Source organism: Sceloporus occidentalis, unplaced genomic scaffold (assembly GCF_023333645.1).
Source record: "Sceloporus occidentalis isolate IW3139 unplaced genomic scaffold, rSceOcc1.0.p SCAF_4, whole genome shotgun sequence".
NCBI classification, from domain to species: domain Eukaryota; kingdom Metazoa; phylum Chordata; class Lepidosauria; order Squamata; family Phrynosomatidae; genus Sceloporus; species Sceloporus occidentalis.
In genome coordinates this window covers 77429536-77450563 of record NW_028316984.1, presented here as the reverse complement: position 1 = coordinate 77450563, position 21028 = coordinate 77429536, and the positions used below count along the sequence as shown (strand labels likewise).

The following is a 21028-nucleotide window of genomic DNA, read 5'->3' as shown; positions in this document are numbered from 1 at the left end:
AAGGTGGCCAGCATCAATATCATTACTGGATGCCTTGTTTTGACCTCAACAGCAGCACCAGGAGATGAATGGGGATCATGTGGGAAGGCAGTTGCCCACCATTGCTGGAGAAGAGAGCCAAAGGTAAGGGGGGAATTTGGGGTCCAGAATACTCTGGGGGCAACCTTGAGTATTCTGGCAAATGTAGACAAGCCCTCACTCTGCCTGGCACATACTGGGTTTCTCTCTTTCTTTTTCCTCATCCAGTGCGTTGTTAGGAGAGGGTCAGGTTGCCCTTGTAAGAGGTCTGAACCGATTACTTGCAGATAACATTTTCTACTGTAATCAAAATAACAAGGTAGGGAATAAGTTTGGGAGTTCTGGGTTGGACACCTTAACGTCTTGTGAGCCAGATCAAGTTGGAGCTTATCCTGTCCCCTGCCACTCTTAGGTCCATGGCGAAAGAGTCGAGTGGGGCTTCCGCAGCTGGCTTTTCATCCTGGAACCAGATTTTACTCTCTCTTCTTCCTCTCTACTAGAGAAGGGGATTGAAGGGGCAAGGAGTCACTACTATGTCCAGCCAGAGCATTGCTTGCAAACACAGGGTAGAGCCCACTGTTATCTCTGATCTCCGAAATAGCAGTGATTTCTTTCCCTCTAAAAGGGGAAGAGATTCAGAGAGGGTAAAAAGGCTTTGTACAAAGCACAAAGGATTGGTTATTACCTTTAAAGCCCTACATGGTTTGGGTTCAGGTTATCTATAGGATTACCTTCTCCCATACAACTACCCTGTACATTCAGCTCCTCTGGGAAATGTTTGCTCCAACTGGCCAGGACTAGATTGGCAACAGTTTCCCAGAGGAAACAGTTTGTCTCTTGGCTCCAGACTGTGGAATGACCTGTTGGAAGAGATACAATAGCTGAAAATGCTGACTGCATTTAAAACATCATTAAAGATATGTCTCTTCCAACAGGCTTATCCAAGGCAATTTTCAATCATAACTTTTTAAGAATGAATTTATATGACTGTAATTTAATGGTTTTATAGTATTGTATTTTACCTGTTGGTTGTATAGATTTTCTTTTTTTAAAATTGTGTTTTGTATTTTAACATGTTGTACCCCACCTTGAGCCTTGAGGACAGATGGGAAAAGAATAATTATTATTATCATCATCATCATCATCATCATCATCATCATCATCATCATCATCATCATCATCATCGGAGGTGTTCATTGAGGAACCTTCCCTCCATTAAGAGGCAAAAAAAAAATCACACATCCTTTTTGTTTACTGTATTGGCAATCAAATACCTGCATCAGGTGCTTCAGGTGCCTTACCTGCAGCAAAAACTCCAGCTGAGCACAGAACTGTTGCAGCTCCCGACTACCATCTGTCACTGGTAGTCCCCGTGCCTGGTAATTTGCATTTAACTCAATCACAGTATCTAAATAAGCAAAGAGATAAGATTAGTCACCTAACTTAGTTATTAGAAGTATCACTCCTTTTAGTGCTGAATTTGGGAGGCATGCAGACACTTTGTCACCAAAAGTGGAAGCGGTGAGAAACAGGAATTAGACACCTGCAGGTATAGGGGAACCTAGCAGTGTTCAAAAGTACACAACAGCCAATTGAAAAGGGAACACATGGCAGAAGGAGGAGGACAGTGGAGGTGAAAAAAAAGGCCTGTGAGGAGCATAAATGAGCTGCATGTTCTTCACCCCAATAGAGAAGATGGGGCCAGGAGTACTCTCAACAAACATTCATTAAAATAGAGTTGAACTATGGTGGGCTTCTAATATTCTGCATTCTGACACTTCTTGGTAATAGTATGGAGAAGATAAGATGAGCCATACTGGATCATCCCAAAGGACTGTCTAATCTAGAATACTGTTTTCACACTGGGAAGCACACAAGTAGGACATGAGGGCAATAGCTCCTGAATTTTGTATGGAGTGAATAGTTCCAATTAAATAAAAGCCTTTGCCTCATAACCATAATTTATGGCTCCTTTTCATCCTGGAGAGAAGTGACCAGTGGGGTCCCACAGGGCTCTGTCCTGGGGCCAGTGATATTCAACATCTTCATCAATGACATGGATGACAGAATTGGGGGCATACCCATCAAATTTGCAGATGACACCAAATTAGGAGGAGTAGCTAATACCCCTGAGGACAGGATCAAAATTCAAAATGACCTGAATAGACTAGAAAGCTGGGCCAAAGCTAACAAAATGAAATTCAACACACAGAAATGTAAGGTACTGCACTTAGGGTGGAAAAATGAAATGCACAGATATAGGATGGGGGACACCTGGCTGAACGAGACTACGTATGAAAGGGATCTAGGAGTCCAAGTAGACCACAAATTGAACATGAATCAACAGTGTGATGTGGCAGCTGAAAAGGCCAATACAATTTTAGGCTGCATCAATAAAAGTATACTGTCTAGATCAAGAGGAGTAATAGTGCCACCTGGAATATTGTGTCCAGTTCTGGGCACCACAATTCAAAAAGGATGTTGAGAAACTGGAGCGTGTCCAAAGGAGGGCGACTAAAATGGTGAAAAATCTGGAAACCATGCCCTATGAGGAACGATTTAGGGAGCTGGGGATGTTTAGCCTGGAGAAAAGAAGGTTAGGAGGTGATATGATAGCCCTGTTTAAATATCTGAAGGGATGTCTTGTCCAGAGAACAGGACCCGGAACAATGGAGGCAAGCTACAGGAAAAGAGATTCCACCTCAACATTAGGAAGATCTTCCTGACAGTAAGGGCTGTTCGACAGTGGAACAAACTCTCTTGGAGTGTAGTGGAGTCTCCTTCCTTGGAGGTCTTTTAGCAGAGGCTAGATGGCCATCTGTCGGATATGCTTTGACTGAGATTTCCTGCATGACAGGGGGTTGGACTGGATGGCCCTTCTGGTCTCTTCCAACTGTACGATTCTATGATCCTATGATTCTATGGCAGTGTAAGACGACAGCATGCATACTTTCATGGCATACACATGTGTTGACTGGGTGAGCATTTTGCATTCATCCCTAGTTTGTAGCAAATTTGGATCTGGGTCAATTATTTCCAGTTAGCAAGTTAACCATCAATTACACATCATTCCCTCCAGAGAGGGATCAAAGTACAAAGATAGCTTAAAACTAAAATGCACGGATGGGAAAAGTGATCTTGTTGGATTCTAACTTCCACCACCCCCCACCCCCATCCATTGGACATGCTAGCTGGAATAGATAGGATTCTATTCCAATGATATCAGCAGAGCTATACACTCCCCATCTCCATTCTTGAAAGATCATAACTACATGGCACAGAACAGCAATGTTCTGCATATTTACAGTCCCACATTTGATCCTGGAATATCCAGTCAAGTAAGAGGCGTGGACCTTTCAGTCTTCCACAACCTTTGTATTACAATGTGTATAATTTTTCACCATTGGTCATGCTGACTAGGATATCAGGGAACAGAAGCTTGAAACATCTGAAAGATGAAAGATTTCCTGCCCCTGAATTACAGGATTTCATGTAGAGGAAAGGCCTGGGAAAGATCCCTTTTTTCAACCCCAAAGAGCCGGGCCAAAGAGTATTCTCAGGATGGACAGCAATTGACCATTGCTGGCCTCTCTTTCTTTCTACCTTTTTCAGAAGGTGAGGTTGAATTTACAGATAGCTTTCAAGTGGGGAGCTGATTGAATGACCTATTGGCAGGGACAAACAGTGATTTGAAAGTACTACTGGAAAAGGGGGTGTCTGCTACTCAAATGAACATAACATATAACAATGACAAAACATTTGTGTGTGTGTGGTGTTGTGTGCTTTCAAGTTGTTTCCAACTCATAGTGAACTTAAGGTGAACCTATCATGGGGGTTTCTGGGGTGAGAGTGTGTGACTTGCTCCAGGTCACCCAGTGGGCTGAGCAGGGAATTGAACATCAATCTCAAAAGTGGTTATACATCGTTCAGGGTAGCTATCAACAATTAAAACCAATCATGCATACAGTAAAATTATACAACAGTAAAACAGCAGCAATATTATAATAAAGCCAGAATACAATTCTATTTATATAAAAATAATGGTGGCTACTTGAGCAATATGCCTAGCCTCAAAAACTGAGGTGGACAACTGAAGCCCTCCCAACATTTTTGGGCAGTTGTTCCCCTAATCTCTACCCCCCCCCCAAAAAAAAACCTAGCTATGGTTGATGGGAATTAAATATCTAAGACAGCTGGAGGGCCACACCTACCCACTCTTACACAACACCCCCCACCCTCAGATAAAACCAATAGTTGTACTCAAAGGGTCCTGTATGCACTTACTCTCTAAGTCTCTGATTACACGAAGAAGCTCTCTGGTACTCGCCATAGCACGGCTTCACCTGGTCTGCAAAGGAAAATGTAGTTCATTAAGGGGATTGGCTTGTATCAAATTGCAGTTCGAGATTCTTCCTCCAAATAGGAAATTGGCATGAAATGTATGTAAGGAATCCTATGTAGCCCAGAAAACGCATGGAGACAGAAAATTCAGAGTTAATTAACCATTTTGCAGTTCTTCTTCAGTCCAACAGCTTTCAGTTCAAACAGGAGTTTTCCTCTCCTTCATGAATGTTTTATCTTTGTTCAACAGTTTTCAATTCAATCAGGAATTTTCCTTTCCTTCACCTATGTTTTTTTCTTTGTTCAATAGCATACAGATCAAACAGGTATTTTCTTCTTCTTCACAATTTTTTTATTTTCTTAATTCTATCCTGTACTGTCTGAATCCTGTGATGGTCTTATTATGCTGCTCTGATGCGGTAGTTAGGATCAGGAGCAAAGTTGACTGACACAACAATGCAACTAACTGACAAAGTGGCCTGCTTGCACAACATTCCCATCCGAATGTAGACTGCAGCTCTGTTAATATGAAAACTTCTATGTCTCTTTTTCACTTTTGCTGTCTTGTGACAGAGGAATTTGTGTACATTGCTTAAGACTTGAGGCAAATCTGAGTTATGTCTGGATTTTATATTTTCCAAAATGTGAAATCAACTGTTATCCCAATCATTCTAGGCATAACCTAAACTTGTATGATACCTCAGTGTCAGAGTCATTTGAGTATGAGCTCCTAAATGTTTAAGTGGATTCTCTTTTCTTGTAATTTGAATCTACACTTGTCCCTCCACATTTGCTGGGGTTAGGAGCACAAGACCCCTGTGAATGTGGGAAAACTGCAAATAAAAGGGGGCTATGTTTTTACCTGAGAGAACACTTCTCTAGGAATCTCTAGGTCCTCCGGTGCAACTCTATGGTCAACATCTGCCAGACACTGATTATAGTATTGCCCTGGAAGAGCTACAAATACCCAGTTGAGTGTTCTATCTAGGAATCTCTAGACCCTTCAGTGTGACTCTTGGTTAAAGTTGACCATGGAGTTGCACTGGGGGACCTAGACATTTCTAGAGATAACATATTAATAAAATCTGTGAATAATCAAATCTGCAAAAGTTAAAGCCACAAATGTGGAGGGAGGAGTGTACTCGTTTGTGTCCTAGTTTCTATTGCAGAAGAAAACACTCCATCTTCTACGTCACGTCCCTTCAGACATTTAAAAACGGCTATCATGACATATCTCAGTTTTCTCTTCTCCTATCTAAACATATCCAGCTCCCTAAGCCATTCCAGATGGGTCTTTGTCTCTTGGACTCATATAAAACATCTTCCTAAATTTCTACAGTGTACAAATGGTCTACTTGAGGGTATTCAGTCATATGCAGAGTTGGCCTTGCTTATACTGCTGTGAGAAAAAGAGGAGGGCTATAGGATCTGATTAGGATTCATTTTTTCCATATGTTGCCCTTTTTTTAATGACAGTTCTGTTCCAAAACAAGAATATTGGAGTTCTGGCCCAGCATTTCAAATCCAGGCTATAATCTGGTGACATCAGTTTATTGGGGGAGACACAATGGCAAGTCTGGGTGGATGGGGTCACAGAAAAATGTTATGGGTTAAGAAGTGTTCAGCTTACAAAGGATGAATAGAAAATAGAGACAACAGCAAAATCAGTGCAAGACATGGATGAGCAGGTTGTGTGATGGCCCAGCTCAAGAAGACTCAGAGCAATGGCTTCAAACTACATGAAAATAGATTCCACCTAAACATTCAAAAGAACATTCTAATAAGAGCACTTTGACAGTGGAACATGCTGCCTTGGAGCATGGTGGAGTTTTTAAAAGAGGCTGGATGGCCATCTGTCAGGAGTGCTTTGAAACTTCCCGCATGGCAAGGGGTTGGAATGTATGGCCCTTGTGGTCTCTTCCAGCTTTATGATTGTATGACTCTATGTGGCTCTTATCGACTTAGAAGATACCATTGTGAATGACCTAGCCTGGCTACTATTTGCCTTCTGCAATGAGTTGCTGTTGTTCATTGTTTATCTACAGAATGGATGATTGCTCAGAGCCTTGGGTCTTCTCTGTGTGGGAAAAAGAAGAAGAAGAAACACCAACTTTTTCTCTTTAGCTAGCATCACATGACTACTAATCATATCTGAGTGTTAACACTCTGCAAAATGTTGCGGGCACAAGGGAGTAGGGTCCTGTGATACTCATGCAACCATATTCCACATAACATACAACTACTGCAACTGATATGATAGCTAGGGAAAGCACATATCCTCTACTGACAACATACTTTACATAGGTAAATTACTCTTCTATGTAAATCATTTGAGTTATACACACAGCCTCAGTCTGTCTTATAGCAGGTCAATCTCAGGGGGCAGGCATGAGGCATGCTTAACTTTAGTGCAATAAAGTGCTTTGGAAATACTCATTTCTAAGTAAGTTTGCAGTCCAGACAGTAATCATCCCAGGCATATCTGCTGTCACTTGCATCTAACCTATGATTGGGCAATTGCACAGGAAACCAGGGTTGATTTCCCCCCTTGAGCCCCACTATGAGCCACCCTCCCAAGCCCTCCTTAAGTCTTTCATTTTTATAAGCGTCAATCAGAAGTGATTTTTTTTCTTCACTTGAAGACCTGGATCCACTCACAGCAGCTGCAGAAGAAATGGTAGACTCCAGAGTTGATTTATCAGCCCCCAGTAACCGATCCACCAGGAGGTCCTGGCTGGTTCTGTCAGTGCTGGCTTAAGGCATTTTGCTGCATGATGTGGATTTCAAGTAGCAATCCCTTCCTATTGATGCACCTTAAGATATTGCAAACCTCCCTTTCTGTGAGTGAAGCCCCCCCATCTGAGATGACCTCTCAGAAAAACCTCCACCAATGGAAAGCTACACCATGATGCTTCTGCAATGGATACTCTACAATAATAGAGGAAGGAAGGAAGGAAGGAAGGAAGGAAGGAAGGAAGGAAGGAGCATAGATGGAGAGTGTAGGTCACAGATCTCCCAGATCCAAAGCCTTCCCATTCACCTTCATGAGGGAAGGAAAACACACTAGCCCAGTAGCTGGAAGATTTAATCTATCTCCAGCTTCTCCCTCCTCCACTTTCTGCCCTTTCTTATCGAAGCTCAGCAGGCCTTGGGAAATCATGGTTCTTCTGCCAAAAATGCAACCTCTCCTGTTCAACAAGATTTCTCTGCCTAACTCTCGCTCAGAGCATGAAAACCTTGTAGTATGCAAAGCTTTGTTATATAAATAGTTCTTGGATATTTTACTACAAGCAGTTCAAAATGTGATGTCCAAGAAATTTGGGGATTAAGATCTGTGTGAGATTTTCTCTAACCTCTGTTTGAGGACAAGCCCCCCAAAGGGTGTCACAGTGCTTAAGGCACATTCTTATCTAAAAAGACTGTCTTTACACAGTCTGCAGCTCTTGCATGTTTTCTGTCCCTGGTTTCCATGTCATCCTGTGAAGCCCAAGGAGAATAGTAACACATACCTGGTCTGAGAAGTTGGCCTTCCATTGCATCCTGAATAGAGCCTGATCCCTAAACTGCTTGGTCTCATCTGTTTGGATGCTGAGGCTGGTCTATGAATAGCTTCCTTTTTCCTTTGGGAGTCATTGCTTCCCAAATGGAAAGGATGACACTGAGGGAGGTGGAGGAAATCCCCTTGGATTCCAGCAAAGGCCCACATGACCGAGGCCCAGTTCAGACAAATTCAGTTTTCCAGCATGCACAACATTGTAGATTATGAGCTCAGCCTTACCATTAAGCTCATGAGCAGCAGTTCGGTTGCCAGATTTCAGGATCTGGCCCTGAGTCTCCAGTTTTGTGGATTATCTCCAGGCAGGAGGCAAGGGGCTTGTCTACACCAGTAGGAAATGTTGCATTCATCCTGAAGCTGGTGCTGGCAGTCTCCACAACATATGGCTACTTCCAGGGAGGATCTGTGGTTTTTGGCCCTTAACCTGACTTTGCTCTGAAGTAAGCAAAACCAGGGAAATCTCCAGGGTTTCCAGAAAAACCTGGAGTGCCTACGGTCCTTTTGGCCGATCCAGCTGTCCATATGCCAAGAACCACACCATCCTTCTTACACTGTACTGAGCAGTGCAGGGAAGGGGCTGGATCTCTTTTGGAGCCACCATCACCACTTTCTTGCCTGAAAGAGACAGCCTGGCAGGTAGAGCGACCCCTTCTTTGTTGATCACATGGTGGAGCACCTTGTTCTGACCTCTGCAGAAGCACTAGCATGCTGGGCAAGCTCTTGCAGGGAATTCCTATGAGGAAGTGGCAGCTGTGAAGGCGGCACTGAGGGGGATGAGCCGTCCGGGCTGATGCAGTGCTGGCCCAGCTGGCCCATGTACACAACAAATAATGCTGCATTGCACCAAAGTTGGCCTGGTGTGTGTGGCCACTGTTGTGGTCAGTCTGGGGCCAATGCAGGGCATAATGCTCCAGACTGGCCCTGGATTAAGCAGCCAGTTCAAACATGCCCAAGGATGCATTTTTTACAGTTATGTTCGGCTCAGCTCTGGGCAAGAGGAAAGAAGGGTGTGCAAATCTCCCGCTCAACTAATAGAGCAATAGGCTTGTTACCAATGTGAAGCTTGTTACCATTTTCAAGGATTAAATTACAGTATTTCTTGCTGCAACTTGCAACTTAAATTCCTCCTTGTGCTTCTTTCCCAGTTGTTGTGGCATCAGGGATTCAGGGCTCTCCTTCTGCTCTGCTCTGCATCCACTTTCTGGCTAGAAACAAGTAGGCTAGATTCAATGTTCCTTATCTCACCTACCTAAATAAGTGTGAAGGAATAACCTTCCCATTTCACATTGATCTATGAACAGTCTTTTTAGCTAAGTCTTACTTTCCAAAGAGGAAAATATGTCCCACCTCTCTCTCTCTCTCTCTCTCTCTCTCTCTCTCTATATATATATATATATATATATATATATATTTGAATGAACAGTTGTGAGCAACTGCAGTGGGTACTGAATGCATATCAGTTCATGACATCACTTTAGGTCTCCGTTTTGGCCCACAAGGGCCAGGGCCTGAGACAATCTTGAATGGGCAACCTGAGACAGCAGAATATCTGATGTCTTCCTTTAACCAGCTAACCCTGCAAACCCTGATTCAAAGACGACAGCATGCCACTCAGTCCAAAAGAGACAACCTTTCACTTCTGCTAGCTGGAGTGCTAATAGTTCACTTCCACACTGCTGAATTAATGCAGTTTGACAATGCTTTAACTGTGGCAGGTCCATCCTATGGAATTTTGGGATCTGTAGTTCGTTGTGACACCAGAGCCCTCTGACAGAGAAGGCTAAACATCTCACAAAATTTGTCACACAACGACAAATCCTAGAATTCAACAGCATTGAACCAAGGCTGCTAAAGTGGTGTCAAACTGCATTAATTTTGCAGTGTAGATGCAGCTCCCTCTCCCACCCAGTGCATAAACTCTGTTGTTGTTGTTGTTGTTGTTGTTGTTGTTGTGTGCCTCCAAGTCGTTTCTGGTTTATTGTGACCCTAAGGTGAGCCTTATCATGGGCTTTTCTTGGCGTGTTTCTTCAGAGGGAGTGTGCTCTTGCCATCCTCGGAGGCTGAGAGTGTGTGACTTACCCAAGGGGATTTCCAGTGGCCAAGCCAAGATTCAGACCCTGCTCTCCAGGCTGGCTCTGTACACGCCCCGAGAAGTGTGCACTGCACACACTGCGTTCTCTTTCCGAGGGCTGGGCGATGTGTAGCACACCAAAAGAGGAAGCACCCAGCAGGGCCCCCCTCGCCAGGCTTGAAGGCCAGGAGGCTGCAGGGGGGAGCAGATCAGGGCACCACAAAATGGAGGACGTGCCAGAAAAGAAAAGGGAATGTCTCCTGGGCAGACGCTGAAGCAGGAGTCTCTCTGGAGGCCAAGCTGGGCGGGAGCGAGGCCGGCAGCTTCTCAGGGCAGCTCAGGTCCCCGGGAGGAGGGTTTGGGGCGCTGGCCCAGCCTTGCCTTCCTCCTTCTGCCTTCGCAGCAGCCGAGTCCAGAGCTCCCTGCTGGGCGGCTGTGTGGCCTAGTGGTTTGAGCGTCTGACTCTGGAGACCATGAAACCCACTTGGGCAAGTCACACTCTCTCAGCCTCGGAGGATGGCAATGGCAAACCGCCTCTGAGGAAACTTTTGTCAAAAAAACACCCTCCCCCGCCAGCCCCAGCAGGTCCCTCTGCCCCCCCCACTCCCCCGGAGGGAGCCCCCTTTTCTCCAGCAGCCACTCACCCTCCTCCGGCCTCCAGGCTGCCTCTAGTCCTTGGCAAAGCGAAAGCAGGAAGCATTGTGTTGTTGTTGTTGTTGTTGTTGTGTGCCTTCAAGTCATTTCCGACTTCTGGCGACCCCAAGGCGAACCTGTCCTGGGGGTTGTCTTGCTCCGTCCCTCCCAATGGCGTGTGCACTTGCCATCATCCTCTGAGGCTGAGAGAGTGCAGCTTGCCTAAGGCCACAATTCCTTACCATGTCTGAAGCATCTCTTTGTGTGCCTTGGCAAGATTAGTTCAGGAGGGTGGGTGGGTGGGTCTGCCTCCCTCTGAGGATGAGAGAGTGTGACTTGGCCAAGGTCACAAAGAGTGAGTTTTCAGAGCTGAGCCCAGGATTCGAACCCTGGTCCAGCCTTCAAACCATCGCACCGCATTCCCTCCTGAAACATCTGTAGGATGTTTGGAAGGCCAACATTTCCCAGCTGCTGATGAAAGAGGTGCACTGGAGCCTGGCCTAGCTTTCCTTCCTTATTTTTCAATATTTCATTGCTGTGATCAAGGCTTTGAGGTGGAATGGACACTTCACTTGAGTGGTTCTCAACCCTTTTTTACCCTTGCAGCCCCTTTTACATCTACATGCAAACATCATATCCCCTCCCCACTCGACATAGTATATGAATAAAAATTTTTTGTTCGTTTAATGTGCCTATTTTATTTTAAACACAAGGATTGATCGTAACTTTAATACACACACACACATATAAGCATTTTATAAGGAAATAGATCTCCTCCTCCTCCTCCTCCTCCTCTTCTCCCCTCAGGCAGAGGTTCCAAGCAGCCTATTTGTCTTTCTCTTTCCCGCCAGGAGAAAAAATAGTTTGGGAAGCAAAGGGGGGGGGGGGTCAGGGCTTTCAAGTCTCCTGCCCCCCTGAGGGTCCCATTGAGGATGACCGAATGTCCTCCTTTCCCAGGACATGTCCTACATTTCAATCTTCTGTCAAGGGAGTAATTTCAAAATGTCCTCCATTTGGAGCGTGACTGCGAAGCTGTAAGGTCCTCCATTTTTCTTGAATGGCCTACATTTTGCAGTGCCTTGTCCTCTTTTGCAGTTAGGGCATCTGATCACCCTGGTCTCAGCTCACTGGTTGAGAGCCACTGCTTTAAACTGATGTCAGTTCCTCTTCAAAGGCTGGTGACAGCAATCTCTCTTAACACAATACACAGCAGGACAACACAACAAGAGTTGCCCTCCCACCCTTTACAGCTACAGGAACCAGTTCAGTAGTATGACTGATTCCACAGAACTGCAAATACAGTCTGTTGAGCTAGTGCCCCCCCCCCCCCAACAAAAACATCAAATGAGAAACCATAATTCTATGAACTAATGTTGTTTGATAATGCCTCTGACCCATCTGTGACCCATTTCAGTGGTTATGAAAATGCTATTTGTCATCTTCGGATAAAGCTGCCATTATTTTTGAAATGCAATACTCCAGCTGCAAAATATCCAGGCCTCCCCTATTTCCACCCTTGGCACAGAATTAGTAGCAGAGAAGGCTCGAAATGATAGCACTATGAAATTTGTTTAAAACACTTCTATTTGTTATTATTTATTTCTCTGGTTTTTTAGATTCTATTCCTATTTTCTTCAGTGAGCTGAAGGCAGCCAAAATGGGTCTTCTCCACCCCATTTTATCTTCATAGTAAGAAAGCTCTAGGGCAGCCTTTGTATCCTGGAGAAACCAGGCCTAAGGGAATCTTTGCATAAAAATTATTATATCTACAGCCAAAAAAAGGTTGTTTTTCAATTGTGGTCTCTTACAGAACCCCTAGAGGCCTCTTGTAGTTGCAGGGATCCCCACTGTAGCTTGTGATAAGCTGAGAGAGCAAAAAGCCTGGGTCATCAATGAGTTGCATTGCCAAGAGGAGACTTGAACTTGGACCTCTCAATTTCTAGTCCAGCACTGAAACCAAGCCCAGCATAGTGTAGTGGTTCAAGTGTTGGACTATGAATTTGGAAATCAAAGTTTAATTCCCCATCAAACCCCACTGGCCAAAGATGGAAACCAAAGGTGGGCCTCATACTCTCAGCCCCAGAAACCTCTGTGATAGGTTCATCTTAAGGTTTCCATAAATTGGACTATGACTCTGGTGATCAAGGTTCAATTCCCTGCTCAGCCATGAAAACCAACTGTTTGTGGAGACCCACCTTTGGAGGGTCTCATACCTTCTGGCCCAGAAAACCCTGTGGTAGGTCCACCTTAGGGTTGCCATAAGTTGGAACCAACTTGAATGGCATGTAACAACAACATTAAGAGTCACAGCTCAGCACTCAAACCACAACACCACACTGGCTCTCATGGAAGTTGTAGTTCCAAATAAACGGAGGACAACAAATTGTGGAAGCGTGTCCAAAATTGTTCTTGAAGAATAAATAATTTCCAAGTTCTCTTGTCTCAGTCACTAACATAAGAATGCCTTCTACTAAAGGATGGATCTTCTCTGTTTCACAAAGCACATAGGTTTCACGAAGCTCATAGTGTTGTCCCTTGTTCCTTGCAGTGTGTTGTTACAGCATAGACAGAGAATGGGACAAAAAGAGTTTTTCTTCTCTATATTGTGAGGAGCACTGCATGTCAGGTACAGTATACAGACATTAGCCTGTTTTTCTGTAACGTGTTTTTCTATACTGTGATAGGTAATTAATTCTTTCTTGCTCTATATCGTACCCCATAAGGAACACAAAGCATACTAATAACCTTTTCCTCAACTAACACTTCAGCAGAATGACATAACTCTTTCAAGGGAAGGTATGTTTATTTATTCATTACATTTACAGTGCCTTGCAGAAGTTTTCATCCCTCTTTGACTTTTGCATATTTTGTAGTGTTCAGCTGAAAAGGATATAATTGGCATTGTTAAAATTTAATGTACACAAGATGCTCAACACTGTGAATGTGAAAACTATTTGTGGCACAAAATTTAAATAAATGGAAACATTTTACACCCAGAGGGTAGCAGTGTTTATTAAATCCATTCCAGTTCCAGGTTGGAACACAATAAAAATGTGGACAATTCAAAGGGCGTGTGTGTGTGTGTGTGTGTGTGTGTGAATGGGCAAGTCACATGCTCTCAGTCTCAAGGGAAGGCAATGAAAAACCTCCTCTGAACAAATCTTGCAAGAAAACCCTATAATGATAAGTTCACCTTAGGGTCACCTTAAGTGAGAAACAATTTGAAGGTACACAACACCACACACACACACACACACACACGCACACTTTCAGTCTGTTCCACCACAGTTTTTGAAATGACAGCTAATAACCTTTTTAATTTTTAAAAAAATGTTAAAACAGACTCCTCCAATCATGTCAAAGTGGATATAATTTCTACACATTAGTATTGTGCATTTCCTTCTCAAAGGCTGTTTTCAATGAGAATGCTATATTAGGATATGGGGATTGGGTAATTCAGACTTGTTCTGGTAAATGGACCAGTTGTGAGATTAGAGCCAGGAGAATGATGGTCAAGTGGGAAATCTAAAATACTTGACAGATATATTAGTTTTAGGCTGCAATTGAAGCAAATCCAGTCAAGCCTGATGAAACTTCCTTCTGAGCAGACATGCATGGAGCTGGTGGGCCCCACACATATTCAAAATCAGGCTTGATTCACGTACATTTTGCAGGTACAAGCCACAATTTATATCTGTCATTTATAGCTGATGCTACACTCATGTGTTTAGTGTTCAGGAATTATTTTCAGGAATGCAATCTGCAAGGAATACCCATGGATCCTGGTCCATTAAGGTAAATGAGACACTGCCTCTGCCCCACAATCCCATCCCCTACTCAGGCAAGCATGAAACAGTTTACTAATTGTAATTTAACTAAAAACCCTTGGATTTTCATATATTTCCCTCTAACCTTTCCTTTTAGAATTGAGGATTCCTCCACAGTTTTTTCCCTTCTTTAAGCACCACACCTCTTCTGTTTATTTCTTCCTCCAGGCCACTAAAAACCATAATTGGAAATCTTTCCTTACAAGCATTCCTAAACAACACTAACCCATGCATCTACTCTTGCTGTGTTTAGAAACCTTAGTAAATGTATTCAAGATTATAGCCTCCAGCCTTAAACTGTTAACATGTCCCTCCCTGTTGTTTAAAGGCTCTCTTTTATGAGTTCACCCTATATCTGAAGAACAGAAATGAAGTTTGGAGCCTTTGGGATGTTGAAAGGTGTTTGTAAGTGTTAGACTACTTCCGCCATCTACTGGACACAAATGGAAAGAGGAAGTTAAGAGTTGAGTCTCAAAGCTTCATTTGAGAACTGAGAAAAAATCCAGGACTATTGAAAGTCATTTCACATCTTATGGAGGTCAGCTTTGGTTTGCAACTGAGGAATTAAAGAATCATTAACACTGATGTACCAGTGGTTAGATTGTAAGGGACAATCCTATATATCCACACAGGCATCATGAAGCCCATTGGGTGAGCTTGGGCCAAGCACTCTCTTTCAGGCTAACAAACATAACTTACAAGGCGGTTGTAAAACAGGACAGTGATTATTGACCATGCATGATGCTTTGACTGCCTTACAGTTAGAGTGGGAGTGAAATGCCACAAAGAGGAGAATGAATTTGACCAGAATACCAGGTCCCTGCCAAAATACTGCTGGAAGAAAAGCATTTGGTGCGTTCATGCTTTGCAAGGGTAGATGTATACAAATGTACACCTAAGACTATAATATGTGGAATGATCCACAAACACTGATGAGTATATCCTGGAGCAGGGTTCTGCATGATGCATCACATCTGGCTGGCTGCAGATAAGCCCAAGCGAACAGGCTGCTTGCTAATTTAGGAAAACAGTGCTTGAGGGATCACTATAAATGGTCCACATTTATAATTTACACATAAGTTTCTTCTTTTAAAAAGTAACTGTGAATCCACTGAAAGCTACATTTGCTGCACTGAACAGTTGCCACTTTTACCCCTCAAATACCTTAAACAGCTGTATGAGAAAAAGATATTTTGCAGTGACCGCTTTTCCCGGCAAAGAGATCCAGTAATAGGGGGAACTTCATGGGGCAAAATTCTGCTTGTTAAGAGTGTTGTTCTGGATACACCCTCTCTTGTAATTCTTCATTTCATCCCTCACTGTCCCACTATTTATTTGCATATTTCTTGTTTCCTCCTTGAAATGCAGTTTACAATTTTATATTTTTTTCCTAAACTAAATTTGAATTTTTGCTTCCACACTCAGATGCAGAATAATAAATTAGATGCAGTGTGCAAAACGTCTAGCTTCAAAATGTGTGAGTGAGACAATGGAATTCGGACATGGCCTGGGTTCAGTTTCAGCTCAAAATGAAATTAATGAAGTGATGAAGGAATTTCTGTGACTGGGAATAGTTGTGATTCGGAATATCTAAAGTGACAGGGACTATCAAAATAAATACAAATAATAAAGTGATTAAGGAGTATCTATGATTGGGAATAACTGTAAATTGGGTAAAGTTAGTTTTTCTCTACTCATTAACCCTAAGAGTAATTCTGTAGATATTTCTCAATATCTCTTTTTGGGGCTGCAATGTTTCAAATTCCTTCTCCCTTAATTTTTTTTAAAGCTTCCGGGAAAAGGAGTGAGGAAATAACACAGTAGACTGGCAATTCTTTCATTTGTACTCAGAAGTAAACTCTCTTAAGTGTGTTCTTAGAGTGCTTCCAAATGGACATATCTAGCACTTCCAGTCAAAAGTCATTGTGCATTTATTTCATCTTTCAATCCTTAATGAATTTTTAGAAGAAACAAAGGCAAAACGTAGGACAAATGAAAGGCCTCATTGTCTGGCCTCTCTTAATATTCTGTTTGAGGCGCACGTATTTCCACAACTGAAGAGTAGTCTGCATAGAATTGTAACCAATGATCTGTGTGAAAGGACATCCTCACATTGATGGGTGTTAGGGCTGCCAATCTGGCTTTTGTGGATATCAGCATGGATGGAGATGTGTAAATGTTCATTACAGCTAGCTCTAGAAAAGAAGAAAGGAATCATCCTGTTTTTTGATCCCGGCTTATGTACAAGCACTCTGTGATCTTTGACCATAGTTCACATGCCTGGTATGCACAAGAGCATAATGGATTCTGTAGACACCACCAAAGAGTTTAGAAAAGTTACTCTTTTGGACTATAGCTCCCAGAATTCCACAGCGATCATGATGTGGGGGGGGGGTGTTTTGGTTTTTGTAGTAAAAAAAAAATTCTTGCTCAGTTTTATATTTATACATTTCAACGTTGTACTTTTTTTGAATTGTATTGTTTTAATTCTGCTGTTTGCCGCCTTGAGCCTTATATTGGGAGAAAGGTGGGATATAATAATAATAATAATAATAATAATAATAATAATAATAATAACAACAACAACAACAAGGCACCCAGCCCTCCCGCTTTTCTTGCTGAAGCCATCAGCCACCTACTGCCTAGTAGCTACATCAAACAAAAGGCTAAATAACTGAACTCAGCATGTAGAGAGTTCAGTAAACTGTTATGGAAACTGCTGTGCTGTATAGAGACAGTCTACAGAGGGCCAGTTTCCAATATGATATTTAATTCATATGGATTAGAATCATGCAGTCAGTAAATTGTCAAGGACTACCAAGGAGTCCGGCAGTTTGGTGTATAGATATATCCACTTTGCCATCCCCTCCATGTCATCATGGTCAAGTTTGTCCTGTGGTTCAGTGGAGATCTGAATACAGGCTGCCGACAGGCAAATCTCATGTGCTGTGCAATACATACATCTCCCTGGCACTGAATTAGCACCTGCATACTTCTTCCTTAGCTCTGTTCTTACATGATATGAAACAGAGTTATCTAGTGGGAGTGTTTATTTTTTATATGCACTAAATGTGGGAGAGTCTTGGCAGGCAGAAGTGGCACTTCAGCACTGATCCTGAAACCTAGATTCCAGTGGGGTGGTAAATCTACATCTAGGGCAAGGGGGATACTGGGTCCCCATTTTCCAATCTCACAGGAGACCCGCCTTCAGTTGTTGCTGTTGTGTTCCTTCAAGTCATTTCTGACCTATGGAGACCTTAAAGCAAACCTATTATAGGTTTTTCTTGGCAAGATTTGTTCATGGTGGCTGTGAAACTTGCCAAAGTCATCCAGAGAGTTTCCATGGAATCCCTGTCCTCCAAGGGCCCTGCACCAGCACTGAAACTGTTACAACATGTTGGCTCCCAAGTCCTCAGACCCCACATTTTTTAAAAAAATCAGCCAAATTTTTGACTCACAAGCATAGAAAAACACCTAAACTGCCACCAAAAACACAATGCTTTGCCCCCTGCCCCCAACAACCCACCAGTTGTAGAAGGAGATTGCTATTTGAGGGCTGAAGACCTCTCTTTTCAAAAACATTCAGTGCGCATAGAAAACTAGATGTCAGGCAAAAGACTATATTTTCCCTTCCAACATGTCCATATATTTATTTATTTTTGTTTGCAGGAACATTTAATCAAATCACTTCCCTCTGTGAACAGAACTTGAAAAAACTTACTATAATGGATCACAATTCTAGAAACGATGGAACTACACATGTAGCTTTAGGCTACAACTTCCAGAATGGCTGAGGTATTCAGGTCATCTCTCCCACTAATAATTTTCCAAGTTTTGTTCCTAAAGTCCGAAAAAGGGCACAACCCTCATGGACATAATGATGATCTAGGTCACAGTGTTCATCTAATACTAGATGTGATCCTAGAAAGTTGGGGCTGCCCATGGTCAACTTCCAGCAGAATCACACTGGTAAGACCAAGAGATTCCTAGAGAGAACATATTAATCAAATCCATGAAAAATTCCAAAAGTCAAAGCCACAAATGTGGATGGCTGACTGTATAATGGTTACTCATGCCACTGTTTTTCTAAAGTAGTAATCAGCTTATCTACAGACAGGGGTATAGCAATGATAAGAGCAAATGAGGGCATTGCCCCCCCTTAAGAATTATGTGCCCCCCTCACAAATTTTCCTTCAGTCCTCAAATTTCTAGCATTGTAGGTGAGCAATTAGAAATACAGTTTAGGCATCCAATGAAAAGAATATGGTAGAATCTTACAAAATCCCAACACTACCCTTCACACACTTACCAGAACATTATACAAGAAAGCATTTCCACTCATGCACACTTTGTATGCTGTAGGATTCGTGTTTGATGCATACACAATTTCATGTGAAAGTGAATTCACAGCTTTAATATGTGTGCTGTCACCATACAGGGATTTAATGCTTCACCAAGAAAAGCAAATGTAATTGACTTGGCTCTTGAAAGTAGTATATTTGGAGGAATTTCAAGTGGACAGTTCCTCGGCGAATTTGCAGAGAAATCATTGTTCATTAGACTTTATTAACAGTTCAGGCCATTATAGTAGGGTGACTTGCACAATATACATTTACTTCCTAGTCACTGTTATTTAGTTTACACACCTATTTTTCATGTGGAAAATTTTGTACTTAAGTTTGCTTTGGGTTTTTTTTTTTTTGGGGGGGGGGGAATCTTGGCATCATACTTTCCAATTAAAATGTGTTGATTAGAGTTATTTTTGTCAATAGCCATGAAAACTATTTTCCAGTGAAACATCCACAGATTCTCAAACTCTCCCAATTTTGTCATTGTTCCCCCAATGTAAATGGTTTTGCTATACCCCTGTCTGCACCCACCAATATGTGATGCATCATATTGAATCTTACTGCAGGATGCATGCACTTTCTGAATGTTTGGTGCCTTTCTGCCATCACTGATCAGCTGCACAGTCAAGTGGCCTTTTTTCTACTACTTGGCTGGCCCTGTGGATGTGTAATGACTGTTTATAGGGCAGTGTCACAAACAACCCATTGCTCTGGTTTAATAGCCAAGTCTCCCCTCCTTTTCCCCTTGTTCCTTGACAAGTGAAAACGTGTCACACAGCAGAGGCTGCCAGCAAACATCAGGAAAGGGACAATGCCTGATGGCTGCAACGCCAGACATATTTCACAGACACAAGAGCTCCATTGACCATCCCTCCCCTTCCCACCCTACTCTCCTTAGGAGGGAATTATCTATTGGGAAAGCAACAATGGCACTGTACCCAGGGTGGCAACAGTGAATCTATCAGACCCACTATCCTTCCCCTGCCCCACAATTGTGTTCAAGTCCACCCCCTGCCTAAGAAATATGTTTCCGGCCCAGTCTGGCTACAGCCCCTGGAATTCTTATTAATAATTGACTGGCCTAGATGGTTCTTTTGTGCAGATCCTCTTTCAGACTAATATTTCCAGTCTTAACAGTCCCTCTTGCCAGGGTTGCCTCCTGCAGCCTGTGTGGCAGGACTGGGAGGGAGGGACAGAGGGAGTGGGAAGAAAGTTTTGCAGACTTCTCTCCACTTGTTTGTTTGCTGGTTGGCACGAGCGACTCTTACAGTATCTAACTTTCACTCTGTGGGTAGAGGCAAGAATGTGGCTGATTTCCAGGCAGGCAGGCAGGCCAACAGAATGTGGCATGCAGGAAGAAACTGAAGCTCAGAGGTAGAGTGCATGTTTTGCATGGAAAAGGCCCCAGGTTGAATTCTGGGCATCTGTAGCTCAAAGGATCTGGCACCAGGGATGGGAAATACCTCCTTTTGGTCTGCAGTGAATAATCTCTAGAGAGCCCCTACTAGTCAGAGAAGATCATATCAGACTAGATCAGCATTCCCCTCCTTGGCTGTTCCAGCCGCTCTGATTATCTTGCTACAGAATTGCGGGATATAAATAAAAAAAATTATTTATTATTATTATTTATTTATTATGCAGTACAACTCCTAGCACTGACCACTGACTGGGCTGTCTGGAGCTTGTTGGAAGTGTAATCCAAAACATCTGGAAGATTTAGTTGGATCAGAGAGGTTTGAGGTAAAGGCAACAGCTGCTGGAAGCTTCCATGCCGATATGGTAGTGAATCCAATCCAGGTTTTAGTCTGTGGTCCTGAAGAGCCATCCAACCTGATGAATTATATCCCTCAAACAGGACCATGCCCTTAGAAAGCTCCTTTAAAGGCTGGATTAAAACATGGAGAAAATGTTCTATGCCACTCACACAAGAGATTCACCATTCAGCAGATTCACATGAGAGTCAATAGATACCAGTGGGCAGAGGAACAAATAATCTGGTAGTTTCTGTGTTCCTGTGAACAGTGAAAGAGATTATTACAGACCTAAGGGTCCATGAATAGCCACGCTTAAGTGAGAAAACGTTCTAGGTTTTTCAGAAACAGAGAGCATAGCAGTATCAATGGGGGGAAAAGGAAGAGCTCCAGGAAGATGCAAAGGTTTGCCCATGAATATGTGCATGATTTAACTGCAAATCAAGAGAACTTTATCTTAAGAGCATTGATTTTATTCCACA

The 21028-nt window shown here is 42.9% G+C and overlaps 1 protein-coding gene across 1 annotated transcript in view; it reads right to left on the bottom strand.

Moving 5' to 3' along the window:
- LOC149314014 (uncharacterized) overlaps window positions 1–21028 on the bottom strand; it is a 135696-nt gene that overhangs the window by 29132 nt on the left and 85536 nt on the right. Inside the window, exon 5 of the mRNA XM_089523053.1 lies at window positions 1320–1426. Within this exon, the coding sequence (XP_089379179.1) occupies window positions 1320–1426 (107 nt within the window). The remainder of the gene's footprint in view (window positions 1–1319; window positions 1427–21028) is intronic.